This window comes from Palaemon carinicauda, chromosome 1 (genome assembly GCF_036898095.1).
Source record: "Palaemon carinicauda isolate YSFRI2023 chromosome 1, ASM3689809v2, whole genome shotgun sequence".
Classification (NCBI taxonomy): Eukaryota; Metazoa; Arthropoda; class Malacostraca; order Decapoda; family Palaemonidae; genus Palaemon; species Palaemon carinicauda.
In genome coordinates, this window is record NC_090725.1 from 211,674,346 (window position 1) to 211,690,568 (window position 16,223).

At 36.4% G+C, this 16,223-nt stretch overlaps 1 protein-coding gene across 1 annotated transcript in view; it reads left to right on the forward strand.

Moving 5' to 3' along the window:
- The first annotated feature begins 288 nt into the window (after nucleotides 1-288).
- Nucleotides 289-16,223, forward strand: part of Trm1 (tRNA methyltransferase 1) — a 143,726-nt gene continuing 127,791 nt past the window's right edge. Inside the window, exon 1 of the mRNA XM_068387471.1 lies at nucleotides 289-362. Coding sequence (XP_068243572.1) covers nucleotides 304-362 — 59 coding nt within the window. The 5' untranslated portion in view covers nucleotides 289-303. The remainder of the gene's footprint in view (nucleotides 363-16,223) is intronic.

The following is a 16,223-nucleotide window of genomic DNA, read 5'->3' on the forward strand; positions in this document are numbered from 1 at the left end:
TTTTTTGTAAAAAAAAAAAAAAATTACTGAGACAAATAGAAAATTTTCTAGAGCGTTAATTCTTAATAACAACCGTAATTCTGCTCTTGCTACATATGTTCTTTTTTTCTCCCCCTAGCTACCTCGTCCTTCTTTCCGTGTCTCTTCCACAACTTCATTCTTCTTGACCAGTCGCAAGCTGGATCAGGAAATGGAAATTGCGAGAATGAGATCGTAGTACAACATTTAAAGAGGAAATGATGGCTGAGAAATGTGGTGGTCACAGGCTGGGGAATAGAGTGAAAATGCTTCTCAAAGACTAAGATGGTCGTGGCATGTAATGGGAAGTTGGATAGGAATTGGCAGGGCATCGTTCAGCAAAGGTTAGTCACAGATGAGGTTTCTGTTCTATTATGATTGTCCCACATTATATGCAAACCGGGTATAGGGTATAAGGAAAGAAAATGCATTAGTGAAAAGAAAAGGAAAAACCCACCAATCACTTAATCCCAAGAAGGAAAAACAAGAAATTAAATAGATAAATGACAATAATGAAGTTTTAATGGGCTTTTAGCTTTTGACCGGAATATCCTTTTACAACGCAAGGTATGAAAGCATTAGTCAATCCTTAATTATTTGTGAAGAGCCTTCTTACTAAATTCTAAAAATCACAGCTTACTCTAAGAATTCCATTGTCCGCAAATGAGTGGGATGAAATAGTTATATTAGGAGACCACTATAGTTTATAACACACACACACACACACACACACACACACACACACACATATATATATATATATATATATATATATATATATATATATATATATATATATATATATATGTGTGTGTGTGTGTGTGTGTGTGTGTGTGTGTGTGTGTTTGTGTGTGTGTCTATATACAGTATCATATATATACATATATATATATATATATATATATATATATATATATATATATATATATATATATATATATACATATGTATATATATATATATATATATATATACATATATATATATGTGTGTGTGTATATATATAATCATTTTTATCAATACCACTCATAAAGATTTTTATATAATCAAATATGCCAGAAATTATCATAATATTAAAATTACGTTGTCTAGGGATCACTGAAGCAAAGGAAAGTCAATTTCATGATAAGAATATCTGACTGGGCAATAAGGAACCCTTATTCCACAACCTATTGCCTCCTATCTTTCCATAAAACCAACTTCTTCTTCTTCTCCTTATTATTATTATTATTATTATTATTATTATTATTATTACTACTGTATCATCATCATCATCATCATCATCATCATTATTGTTATTATTATTATTATTATTATTATTATTATTATTAGCTATGCTACAACCCTAGTTAGAAAAAGCAGGATGCTATAAGCTCAAGGGCTCCAACAGGGAAAATAACCCAGTGAGGAAAGTAAATAAGGGAATAAACAAAATACATGAGAAATAATTAGCAATTGAAATAAGATATTTTAAGAAATATTCTAATCTATCTCTCTTGCTCTAATTCAGCGTTTTTTTTTTTTTTTTTTTTTTTTTGCTAACTTTAAACTATAAACAAAATGTTGTCTTTTTGTATACTACTATACTTCATTGTTTGTATGAGTATATGGATGAATTATATATTATTGTTTCATCGCTGTTAGATTTTCATAAGGTTGCTCTGTACTGTAATTCAATGGAATAAACAATGTTAATGAAAGACGGGTAAAACAAACATGTGATGAACCCCAGTTTTATCTTAATCATTCATTATTCAGGTAGTTTCAGCATTATACAGATTACATTAATATCAAATATTAGAAAAAATACCAATCACTACAAAACTAAATCTAAGTTTTACCAATACAATAATTCAAGGATTATGGCCACATCAAATGTTATTACACATCCTCCTTGTTGGTTTAGCCTTATTTATGTAGTATTGAAATTCAAAAGATTAATTATTATAGAATCATTTTATTAGAATGTATTGTCATCGTATAATAATATATCAATGATACAGTGGATTACAGCAAGTTGACTTTTTAAGACTTCGTAGTACCCAGCAAGATCTTCTCTTGATCCTGGTACCCACCACTGGGATGGGTGATACTGATTCTTTTGGCCAGATGATAACCCTCATGCAAAAAGTCAAGAAGTCATGCGCACCAAAAGGAGAATCTGTCAGCTAAGAGAAACTACATGAAAAAAAATTAATAAGAATATATAGAACTGTTTCACGATAGTAGCCTAATTGCAAAGTATACTTCCATACAAAAAATATTTTATTTTTAGTATAGGGCACACACACTATTAGCGTGACATAATGGTTTCTTGTTTAGTTTATCATTGTTAATACGAAATCGTTCTTCATCAACTCTGCTGCTTGAGGTTATGGTCTCTTTCTTAAAAAGGTACAATACAATGGTTAGGCAATTAGGTTCCTCCCTCAGAGGATAAAATATCCACAGTACTTTGAGTTTGACACGAAATATTTTGAAAAAGACCCTGGTCCGACGACGAAATAACTTTTGCACGAGTATAGTCGAGAATTGTAAATTATTCAGGGTTGTTTTGCTCGATGTACACCAGAGAACGCTTGCCATATTAAGTGTGTTTGTTTCTTTTCTTGGCTTTTTTTAACTAATGAAGAAAACTCTACATCACACAGGTGAGTAGAAGAAAATTATTTAAAACAAAAATTAACTTATATTTTGAAATAATAATTCGAAAACATATGGAGGCAATAAAAGCAATTTCACAATTTCGTAATTAACATCACAAATGAAAAAAAAATAATAGGCTCCATCTGGCAACCCTACTTGCGGTCCCTTTAGAAGCTTTCGGTGCCCCCTTAAGGTGGAACACCCCCCAGTTTAAAAATAACTATTCTAAGTAGAACAGAGTTTCACTTTATTCCCCGTCTTACCGTTTCCATTCTTTTAATATTATCAGACAATCTCAAAATATTCAGATCCAACTATCAGTTACTATAAATGAAACAAAATTTTATTTTATTCCTCAGTATGCTGTTTTCCTTCATTTATTCAGATCATCTGAAGATAGTCTGATCTCTATCAATTACTCTAACGAGAACCAATCTATGCCCTATTCCCCAACCTACATCTCCCTTTTCATATGATCAAACCATTGCAAATAAAAAAAAACTGATCCAATTATCACTTACTCTAAACAGATCCAAATTATACATTATTCCCTCACCCGACTTTTCCTTTTCATCCCATAAGACCAAACCTTCTCAAATTGGTCTTATTGAATTACCATTTACTTTAACAAAAACTGAATTTTACCTTATTTTCTAACCTACCACCTTCCTTCTTCCCATATGACCAAACCATTTCAAAATAATCCGATCTAAATATCAATTGCTCTGTCTAGAACACTTATCATACCCTATTCCCCACCTTACTTTCCCCCTATTCCTATGCAACCAGACCATCTCAAAGTAGTCTGGGCCAATTATCACCTACTCTAACTAAAACTTACCTAAGCCTCGCCTTTCAATATACTGTTTCCCTTATTCCCCAAGGGCAAAACCATTTGAAAATAGTCAAATCAAACTGTCACCTACTCCCAGATTATACGTTACTCTCCACCTTACTTTTTCCCGTTTTCCTATATGACCTAACCATCTAAAAACAGTGTAATCCAACTACCTCAGACACTAACCAGAATCAAATTATACCTTATTACTCACCCTTGGTTTTCCTTCCTCCCATATGTCCAGACCATTTCAAAATAGTCTGATACAACTATTTTATTTTGCTCTAATCAAAACCAGAAACATTTTATTCTCCACTCTGCTTTATCTCTCATGACCAAACCATCTCAGAATACTCTGATCCAAATATCATTTATTCTAACCAGAACCAAATTATATCTTATTCCTATCCTACTGTTTTCCTTCTTCCATTATGACAAACCATCTTAAAATAGTTTGATCCGTCTATTACTTATTTTAACATGAGCCCAATTTTACCTTATTTCCCCACTCTACTTTTTTTTCCTTTATATATAACTAAACCATCTCAAAATAGTTTAATCCAACTATCACTTACTCAGACCAGAATAAAATTATATCTCATTCCCCACCCTACTGTCTCCCTTCTTATCTTATACCCCACCCTACTGTCTCCCTTCTTTTTATATGACTAAACAATCAAATATTCTGACCAAACTAGAACTTATTCTTACCAGAACAAAATTGTACCTCGCCCTACTTTTCCCTTCCTTTTCATATGATCTAACCATCATGAAGTAGTCTATTACAACTATACCTTACTCTAAGTAGAATAAGATTATTAATTAATCACCATCACGCTGTTTCCTTTATTTTTATAGGATCAAACCATTCCAATATAGGCTGATCCAAATATAACTAACTCTAGCCAGATCCGCATCTCTGCTGTTTCCCTTTTTTTTCATATAACCAAACTCTCTAAAAATTAGCTGATCTAGATATTACCTACACTAACCAGAACCAAATAATACCTTTTCCTCTTCCCATATGCTGTTGTTTGTTTGTAGAGATTGCCTGGCCCTTTGGCCAGACACGGGCTTTTGCAATCTTGCAGCCCGTAGGTGTTGGATAGGATGTATTGGGATAGGTAGTTGGGTGGGGGATATTCTGCAACATTTATTTTAGGATATTGGGATAGGTATTGGGTGGTGATGGGATATTTGAAAAGGAGTGATTGACTGTGGAATATCGTCCTATGAGCCCACTGGCTCCAGTCATAGTTGGAGAGAAAGAGTTATAGTAGCAAGTCCCGATAAGTAGGAGAGATCGGGAAGGAGTTGAAAATTTGTAGTCATAGAAATTGATATAGGGGAAGTAAAAACACTTCATAGTGGTTTAAGCTTAAGTGTGAGATAGAGGGATAGTGTGAGATTTCAGCTAAGTAGGAGAAGCTGAAAAGGAGGAGTTGTAGCAGTTTTAGTGGTAGAGATAGGGTGGAATATAAAATTCCTTTTTTTTTTCTTTTTTAATAAAATAATACTTTTGATACTTTTAATAGATATTTTCAAGGGGGATGAAGTTGTTGATGGTAACACAGGCCGCGGTGCGACAGCGGGTTGCCATCTGAAGAGAGAAGAATGTGTTGGAGGTCAAAGAGACCCCCCTGATCCCTGCCACACCCCCCGACAGGCAACACAGGCCGCCTGTGCGACAACGGGCTGCCAGCCGAGAGGAGGGGAAGGTGTGCTGGAGGTCAAAAAGGACCGCCGACGACCACGGCCACGCCCCCAGACAGGCAACACAGGCCGCCTGTGCGACAACGGGCTGCCAGCCGAGAGGAGGGGAAGGTGTGCTGGAGGTCAAAAAGGACCGCCGACGACCACGGCCACGCCCCCAGACAGGCAACACAGGCCGCCTGTGCGACAACGGGCTGCCAGCCGAGAGGAGGGGAAGGTGTGCTGGAGGTCAAAAAGGACCGCCGACGACCACGGCCACGCCCCCAGACAGGCAACACAGGCCGCCTGTGCGACAACGGGCTGCCAGCCGAGAGGAGGGGAAGGTGTGCTGGAGGTCAAAAAGGACCGCCGACGACCACGGCCACGCCCCCAGACAGGCAACACAGGCCGCCTGTGCGACAACGGGCTGCCAGCCGAGAGGAGGGGAAGGTGTGCTGGAGGTCAAAAAGGACCGCCGACGACCACGGCCACGCCCCCAGACAGGCAACACAGGCCGCCTGTGTGACAACGGGCTGCCAGTCCAGAGGATAGGAGGATAAGGCCGCAGCCACCAGCAATCCCCCAGCCTCAAGCACAGAATTGTAGAGAGGATAAGGTTTCTCTTTTAATTGCCGCTTTGATTTTGCTTTGACTTTGTTGCAAAGCTATCTCGGTGGAGGGTAACTCCGGAGAAATGCTGAGAGGGTATTGTGATTGTCAATAATGTGTTTGACAATTTCTGTTGCTATTGCAGGAGTATTGGGATTAAGATCCAGCCGAAGTATGCTTGTTTCCTGACATTGCTGTAGATAGTGCTGTAAAGGTTCTTCTGTGTCCTGATTACAGTACTTGCATGGTCTGATTGGTCTGTGCTGTGCTGCAGGGTCTTGGCCGTTATCTAAGATGATCTGCCAGTTGCATAGATATCCCAGTCGCAATCTGCAGATGATTACTGCGTCCTGGCGAGGTGTTTGTCTTGCAATTGGGTGTGGTAATATGTTTGTGGCTTCAATGTACCACTTTGCAGATCTTGAGCCATCAAGGAAGGCCCTTCTAACTTCACTAGTATTTTGAATGTTGCAGTAGGTGGCCATTTTATTTTGAATGGTTTTTAATGACTGTTGCAGAGTAATGCTGATAGTTTGGCACATTAAGGCCGATTTAGCGAGGTGGTCGGCCTCATCGTTGCCAGAGATTCCTGTATGACTTGGTATCCAGTTCAAGGTGACTTGCCTGTTGTTTCTTTGGTGGAGCAGGGCTAAGAATTTAATTGCAGTGATAAGGTGCACATTCTCTGTGGGCTCATTGTTGCTGAGGGCCATTGTGGCTCCTCTGGAATCTGTATGGATCGTTGTGTTACCATTTTGTTGAGTGGCAGAGTGTTCTAGGGCTTTTGCAATGGCCACTAGTTCAGTTTGCAATGTGGAGGCATGGTTGGAAAGTCTCCAATTTGCTTTATATCCTGATGTAGAGATAACTGCAGCCGCAGCTGCAGGGATTGCACGGTCAACTGATCCATCTGTGTAGTAGGTATGAGGCGCAGGAGTGTTCCTGATTGCATCTGTTGCAGCTGCATTGAGTTGCTCTTGCGTGCAAAGAGCCTTGCTTGCTGCTGGTAGGATAGTGAAGTTGTATTTGATGGGATCACATGCCCAGGGAGCAGGAGGGATGTAACCCTCAAACATTTGTTGTCCCTTAATTTTGTGAGCCTCGTTCTGCATCTGCATTCTTCTGAGTGTATCCAGTAGTTTCTTTGCATGGGAGCTGAGCGGTTCAAGTTCTTCAGCAAGAGGTAGAAGCCTTTTTATTTTGTCATTGAGTGGGCTTTTTCTGTCTGCGATGATTGACTTGAATATAATGCTGCTATTCCTTATGTCAATTCTGGCTGACAGGGAGATTAGGTTAGTTTCTACTCTGAGTAGGCAGAGTCTTGTCCACATTGGAGAGCCACTGATGAGTCTCATGGCATTATTTTGGACCACCTCTAATGAAGCTTTTTGAGTGTCGGTCAATGCAGTAAGTGTGGGTGCTGCATAATCAATGTGGGATCGAATTGCTTGTAGGTAAAACAGCCTTAGGAGGTTATTAGATACTCCTTGTCTGAGGGAGGTCATTCGTTTCATGGCTGATAGACGGATTTTTGTCTTCTCTCTGAGGTAGGTTACTTCATTAGCTGCTGACAGGGTTTTGCTAATGATTACCCCGAGGTACATGAATTGACTCACCCATTCGATGTCCTCACCTCTCAGTGTGAAATTTTGAGGGTTTTGCGAGCGTTTTATAGCCATTGCTTTGGTTTTGTTGGTATTGATCTTCAGACCAAGATCATTGCATTTGGCTTGGATCATGTCAAGAGCTTTTTGAGTGATATTTCTGGCATGAGCTTTGTTTGGGCATACTATGCATATGTCATCTGCATATATGAATATCTCCACTCCTTTTGGGAGTTTTAGAGTGGCTATGTTCTCCATTAGTAGATTGAACAGGTAGGGGCTGAGTATGCCTCCTTGTGGTGTTCCGTTTTCTAGGGGGATGAACTCAGTGGTTTTTCCTTGGAAAGTGACTCTGGCCTCTCGATTTTGTGTATAGGCTGATCCAAATATAACTAACTCTAGCCAGATCCGCATCTCTGCTGTTTCCCTTTTTTTCATATAACCAAACTCTCTAAAAATTAGCTGATCTAGATATTACCTACACTAACCAGAACCAAATAATACCTTTTCCTCTTCCCATATGACTAGATCATCCCTAAGTAGACTCCCTGCCCAGGGGTGGTGCCATCAGCACATCTCACGGGTGCACTACAATCATTACTTGAGTCAATGAGTCTTCTGCTATGGTCTTTGTTTGGCCTGTAGTTGTGTTTGTTTTATATCCTTCGACTCTACCTATGTTCCTGATTCCTTTCTTCCAACTTGTTGTTAAACCTTTTCTTTTTTTTTTCACAGCCGAGTCTAATTCTAGGGTTTTACCCTAGATTCAATTTTGCCCTGAAAGACCTCACAGGCCACATCACAGGGCTATTTAGCCCAAATCCATTATCTATTCTCAATCCAATGTATATCATAAACAGAACCAAATTATTCATAAATTCCCCACCATATGTTTCCTTTCCTCCCATATGACCAAGATATCTCAAAATTGCCAGACCCAAATATCATAAACTATAACTAGAAAATCGAATTATACCCTGCTCTGTCCGACATGACTACCCTTTTTCAATATTTTGATTCGACAATCACTTACTATAACTAGAGCCTGATTATACTGCACTTTATTTCCACACATTACTGTTTCACTCATTTCAGTATAACCAAATCATCTCAAATATTCAGATCCAACTAATACTTACTTAGGCAAGAACTAAATTATACCCTATTACCAACCCTTCTGTTTTCCTTATTTATATATGAACAAATTATCTCAAAATAGTCTGCTTCAACTATTACTTACGTACTATTATTCCTCACCCTTGTGGTTCTTTTTTTCCCATATGGCAAAAACCATCAAAAAGGTCTGATACAACTATTACTTATTCTAATCAGAAGTTTATCCTCTTTATCCCTCACCCAAACTGTTTACTTTCATCCCATCTGCGCTAACCATCTCAAAATACTGTGATCCAACTATCAACCAAAACTGAATTATATCTTATTACCCACTCTGTTGTTTCTTCTTCTCCCTATATAACAAAATCCTCTCAAAATAACTTGATCCAATTATCACTTACACTGACAAGAACAAAATTATACTTTATTTCCCACCCTACGGCTTCCTTTCTTTCCATTTGACCGAATCACCTCAACGTAGTCTGGTCCAGCCATCACTTACACTACCTAGAATCGAATTATACTTTATTACCTCCCTGCTGTTTCCTTTCTTTCTTGATGACCAAACTATTTCAAAATAGTTTGGTCCAACTATCATTTACTCTAACCCAAACCAAATTGTATCATTCCCCATCTTCTGTTTTCCCTTTTCCCCATATGGCCAAACCATCTCAAATCAGTATTATCCATCTATCTCATACTATGACCTGAACAAAATTATACTTTACTTCCCACCCTTCTGTTTTCCTTCTTTTCATTTGACCAAATCATCTCAAATTTTAAATCTAACTATCACTTATTCTAGAACTGAATTATACTGTATTCCTCACTTTATGATCAATCCATATCAAAGTAGTTTGATCCAACTACCACTGACTAAATAAAACTACAGGGGCATTTAGTAGAGTTCAGACCTCTGCCACGGCAGCTTATTTCTCGACCTTTTACTTGACCTAGACCTTGACCTTTGACTTAGGACCTTCAAAATTGAATCTCTTCAACATGACAATTAATCCCTGAAAGTTTCTCTACTTTATGAGTAAAAGTGTGGCCAGAAAGTTTTTCACACACAAACAAACAAACAACGGCGTAAACATAACCTCCTCCCAACTTCGTTGGCGGAGGAAATAAGATTATGTAGTATCCCCATCATACTGTTTAGATTCTTTTCCCATATGACCAACCATCTCATAATAGTTTGATACAACTATCACTTACTCTGACCAAAACTAATTAACATCCTATTTCCCGCCCTACTGTTCCCTTCATTTTCATACAATCAAACTATTTAAAAAATGCCAGATCAAACTAAATATATATGCTTAATTTCCCGTCCTGCTGTTTTTCTTCTTTCCATAGTGTGATCCAACTATCACCTACAGTACTCTTTACTCGAACAAAATTAACATTATTCCCAATCTTACTGCACCCTTTCCCGCCATATGACCAAACCGTCACAAAATAGTCTAATCCAACTACAACTTGCTCTAGCCAGAACCAAGTCATGCTGTTTCCATCCCTACTAGTTCCTTTCTTTCCATACGACCAAGTTATCAAAAAACAGTTTGATCTAACTATAATTTTTCATTGTTATGCAATATTTATTTTTTATTAAAAGAATAAATTACATTACTTCGGAGAAATTTACTGGGACTTCTTGGAAATTCCACAATGGTGGAAGGTGTGGATGGTGAAGTTTGATACGTAGCACATGGATCAATTACTTTCATCTTATTTTTCCTTAACTTCTGTTATACTTTTATTTGGTTATTTTAATGTTCTAGCATATCACACAGACGAGTTACTCTCCTTTTCCTTTTCGTAGATCTATATTTATCTTTTATTTAGTTATTTTTAATCTTCCATCATGGTGTTGAGGTTTTCAGTGGTTTTAAGTTATCGGACATATCATCTAATAGTGATTTAAATATTCTAATATAAGATTCCACTTTTAGTTCTAATAAAACATTCCCCCATCATCTCAGTTAGTCGTGTTTGACATTTCCATATTTACTTTTTGTTCTGTTGTAATGCCCATACATATAGTTTTCTCAAAATTTCGGCTTTCGCCCTCAAATTTATCTGTTAATGGTTCCATGTATTTACACTTCTAATAATGTTCCCCATAACTATTATGTATAACCCCCTTTGCTTCATTAGCACTACCCTTTATATTTATGCAGCCTACACCAGCACATAGCAGTGTAAGGAACCAGACTTCACTGCCTTGTCGTTTAGCATGGCATTTGTATGACTGATGATATTTCTTTTTCCGATCTTTGGCAAACTAAACATGTCCAATCTCTAAGATGTAGCAGGCACAGATTTCATATACTATTTATCCTACTCCTTTATCAGTTTGTTTTACCTATTTTTTTCTGCCTTACTTCATTGGGCTGAAGTTATGCACTTTTATATACTCATTTAGATGTTTTTAATTCAAGATTTTGCTTGATCTATTCTTCAGTGCCCCCTAATTTACTTGCCCAAACACTATAAGGGATTAGGCTACTTGTGTCCCATTTGTTGGCTGTTGCTCATATATGCAGCATAGAAACTCCCGTTCCTTCATTTGCTTGGTCTTACCTATGACTTTACTTTACTTTACTTACTTTGATGGCTGCTTTTCCGGTCCCATTTGGCAGGGGAACCCCGCTCTCTAAAGGACCTCCACTGTCGTTTCACCTTGTTCGTTCAGAGTATTTAACGTTTCATATTACGTATTGTTCATGTACTGTTAAATCGTCACTGTTGTATGACTGTTGAAATAAGAGAGTCTTCAGTTTCCTCGTGAAAGCCTTAATTTCTTCAATCATTCGAATGTTTCGTGGGAGCTTATTATATAGTCTTGGGGCCACATATTTAAAGGCTCTGGAGCCTAAAGTAGACATATATCTAGGTTCCAACAGTTTGAAGCCATCTGTAACTATTCTTGTGCCGACACGATTGGTTGTCTGTGCAATATGTAGCAATTCTCTGAAGTATTTTGGACGACCGGTTCTGATAACTAGGTGGGTTATTGTACATATTTCAAATTCAATTCTCGCTTAAATCGGCAGCCAGTGTAAATCGATTAGTATAGGGGTGATCCTTTCTCTAGGTGGGACACCTTTTATCAGTCTTGCTCCTCTGTTTATTGTTTTATGATTTCTGAAGTTGCACTTTTGGTAAATTGTAATAGCAAGAGTTGCAGGAGTCAATCCTGGTAATAACACAGTTTATCCCAAGTTTCTTTACAGAATTTTCGTCCAGGTACTTTTTTATAAACCCAATGTTTTTAGATGATAACCGGCAGTTTTAATTACATTATTTATTTGGGCATTTAGAGACAGGTTACTGTCAAGAAATACACCTAGATCTCGAACTTTACTAGACATCGGCACCGGGTCATTATTTATGTTCATTTGAATATCACCAAAGTTTCTCACGCTGTTTCTCTTACCCACCATCATGAATTCAGTTCTGTTCTCATTTAATTTTAGTTGTTTAAATGTCATCCATTCTCTAACACTATCAAGGATTCGGTTTAGAGCTTCAGTAGTGTCATCTATATCATTTATGGAGAAGTAAAATTGAGTGTCATCCGCAAATAGTTTAAACTTCACACCATGCCTTTGTAGTATTTTCGATAGACCAATAGTAGAGATGCAGAATAAGATTAGGCCAAGTACACTCCCCTGGGGTACCCCTCTGTTTAAGGGTTCATATGATGAATAAGAGTTTCCAATTTGTACACAGTAATTTCTACCAACTAAGTATGTTGTAGTGGAGTGAGGACGTGCTGAAGAAGTGCTCTGTTGAAATTTAACAACAATAGTGGCAAGTTAAAAGTGAAAATCGTTAAGTTAATAATTTCCAACATCATTAAGTTATATAAATTGGAATCAAAGTCATTGGAATACTAAATAGTGCAAAATTACAAATTAATAGTTGATTACAACTGGGACACAGGTAAGAGTTACCAATTATGGTTTTCCCGACCCATTTGGACTTAAATATAGTGTAAACTACAAAAATGTTAGGAGCCATTAAGATAATTAGAAGGAAGCCTCATGAAAAGACTGAAACCGGAAAATCATTTGAAGATGAAACAAATGAATTTCTACAAATAATGAAGAATGCATCAGTATGTGATAGTGACAATATGGAGGAAGGTGCTTGTGGAAGAAATGATGAATCAGCGAATGGATCGTTGGTCACCGTGGAATCTGATGACACTGAATTATGTGATCACTCCAAGACTGTCGTTGCCAATGATGCAATTTGTTGTGATAGATGTCAAAAATGGTATCATTTTGAAAACGCATATTCTGGATTAATGGAAAATTTATCACAAGCCCACAGAAGGCTATTGTGTAATGAACATATTTATTACAAGTGTAGGAATTGCACTGATAAGATCAATGAGAATGCAGCAAACATACAAAGAAAATTATTGGATGAAGTCGAAATGCCCCATCATTTGGTTCGGGTCTTGATGAATAAAATGGAAGAAATGAAGGATAGCATGACGGAAATGAGAAATAGAGTGCAAGAAACAAGAGATGAGATGCAAGAATTAAGAAATGAAATGAAAGAATTGAAAAATGAAAAGAAAAGGAATGAAGATGACATAGATAGGAAGCATAAAACTGGTACATATGCTGAAAAGTTGAAATAAAAAAAAACGTTGATTGTAAAATCAACTGATAAGGTTTGAGCAGTTAATAATAAGAAAACAATTATGACCAATATAAAAGCCCAAGTTGAAAGCCCTGGTGAAACAGAAGATGGCCACCTGATCATAAAATTTGCTGATAAACAGAACCTGGAGCAGGCAAAATCAGAATTGGAACAAGGTAATGTAAACAAGATCACTGTTGCTGAAAAAGGAAAACTTAAACCGAAGATAAAACTTACTAATGTACCAGAAGATGATGATGATATTATTCAAAGTCTGAAGCTTAAGAACCAGTGGCTAAAAAGACACATTGTAGAAAATGATGATCTGACTATCATAATGCAAGAGAATTCAAGAATGGATAAACATAAACACTATTATAAAATGTACACCTAAGATACGTAAAGCAATCTATGAAAATGGAGATAAACTTAGTACCACTTATAGAATATGTAATGTTTACGACCATTACATGCCCTACCAGTGTTACAAATGCCAGGAATTTGGGCATAGTGCAGCAAATTGCAAGAATAAACAGTCGTGCCCCAAGTGCGCGGGAGTACATAAAGTGGGTCATTGCAATGTTGTTGAAGTTAAATGCATAAATTGTGTGAGAAAGAACTATGATGACACAAAACATAAATCCTATGATAGAGTAAACTGTTTAGTTTATAAACAAGAAATAACAAGAGCCAGAAACAATACTGACCATGGCTTCGATTAAGAAAATATCATGTCTACTAATAAATATATAATCCATTAGCAATAAAACTCATATCATTAAGGAAGTCGTAAGTGATCAAGATGTGGATATTTGCTTATTAACTGAAACTTGGTTGAGTGGGAATGTGAGTGACAGATCGAAAATAAATGAAATGACACCTAAATCTTATAACTTTTATCATGAACCAAGAGAAGACAAAAGAGGTGGTGGCATTGGAATCTTGATTAAGAAATCATATAAAGTTACAGGAAGAAATCATCTCATAGTTAATTCATTTGAATATATGAATATTAAAATTTTATCTCGAAATGTAAATCTACAAATAGTTATACTCTATAGACCACCGAGCAAAAGCAAAAGAATGTTTCTAGATGAATTTAATAACTTACTAGATACATTGAACGACAATGGTAATATAGTTATATGTGGAGATTTCAACCTACATCTTGATAACAGAGTAGACCCATATGTCAATGAATTTAGAGAATTGATTGACAACTACGACCTTGAAAACATAGTGTCTGAACCAACAGCTCAGTCTAATCATATACTAGATCTAGTTATAGTAAATAAAAACAACATCATCATACTAAATGTGGAGATTGAACCTGACTGGTCTATATCCCCAATGCATAAGTTAATGTCTTTTGAAACAGATGTTAGAAAAAATAATGCAATACAGAAGGAAATCACATACAGAATTAAGACCAACTTTGATCCAAAAGAGTTCATTGAACAAAGCCTAGAGGATATAAAAGGGATAACACCAGTCTGTAACTGTGAAGAGAAGCACACCCTCGTAGAGAGACAATCCTGTATAAACTGCATTACTGATAGAAGTAAAACTATACTTGCAACTAATTATAATAATAGGTGCCCGGAAATAACAAAAATAATCACAATTAAAGAAAAGTAGAATTGGTTTGATAATGAATTACATGAAGAGAAAAAAAGAAAAAGAAAAATGGAGGATAAATGGAAAAGAAATAAAAATAATGAAAACTGGCAAATTACAAATCAGCTAGAAATCGCTACAATTACCTTATCTTAGTTAAAAAAAAGGCCTATTATAAAAAAGTGTGCAATGAAAATGACCCACGGAAAATACATAAGAACCTAAAGAAACTATTAGGTCTAAAGACAGAAATAGTATTGCCTTACATAACTAATGATCCTAAATGCCTAGCAAATGATTTTATTGATTAATTTGAAGAAAAAATAAATCAAATGTGCTCCAGTTTTCACAACATCGGCACAACACAACGAAGGAATACATCAGCAACAGGTGTAAGTAAGCTAAGGGTATTCAAAGAGTTAAGTCAGAGTGATTATATGAGAATAATAAAGAAAGTAAAAAAACCTACTGCGGAAATGACCCATTTCCAATTAACGATGTAAAAGATGCAGAAAATTTCACCAGACTACAAGAGACCTACCGAAACATGGTAAATATGAGTCTAACACAGGCAGTTTTCCCTGATTGTGAAAAAGTTGTATGTATCCAGACTGTGTATAAAGGAAAAGGTGATGCAGACAATTTAAGTTCATATAGGCCAATATCAAATCTGTCATATTTTTCGAAAATTATTGAAACTGCTGTACACGAACACACCTGGAAACATCTGAAAAAATCCAATGCCATACCTGATGATCAATCTGCATACAGAGAAAATTACTCCACAGAAACAACAGTGTTAGCGATTAAAAATGACATAACAGAAATTATAACAAATGGCAAGTGTTGCATTCTTGTGATGCTTGATCTAAGTGCAGCATTTGATACTGTAGAACATACATATCTGATGGAAGACCTTAAAGCTGTGGGCATCGTAGAACGAGCATATGACTGGTTTGCGAGTTATCTTGAAAACCGCAAAGTTAAAGTGGTAATATCAAATGTTGAATCTGAGACAAGAAAACTAACCAAAGGCAGTGTACTAGGTCCTCTCCTGTTTGAAATTTAAACGATTGAACTGGCAAATATACTTGAAACTCACAGAGTTAAGTTTAAAATATACGCTGATGATACACAATTCTATTTCCCAATAGAATCAGTTGATGAAGCTAAAAGAAAGATACATGAAATAATGAACGACATTAAGGCTTGGATGTTAACAAAAAAGCTCAAGCTCAATGAAGATAAAAGTGATTGTATTATTTTTGGAAATGAAAAAGATATAAAAAGAATCGAATGCTTCCAAAGAATTGAAATAGGTCAATCGATCATTGACCTAAAGAAATCTGTCAGAAATCTTGGAGTAATCATGGATGATAGACTGACAATGAATGAACATATAATAATATGGTAAGAAATTG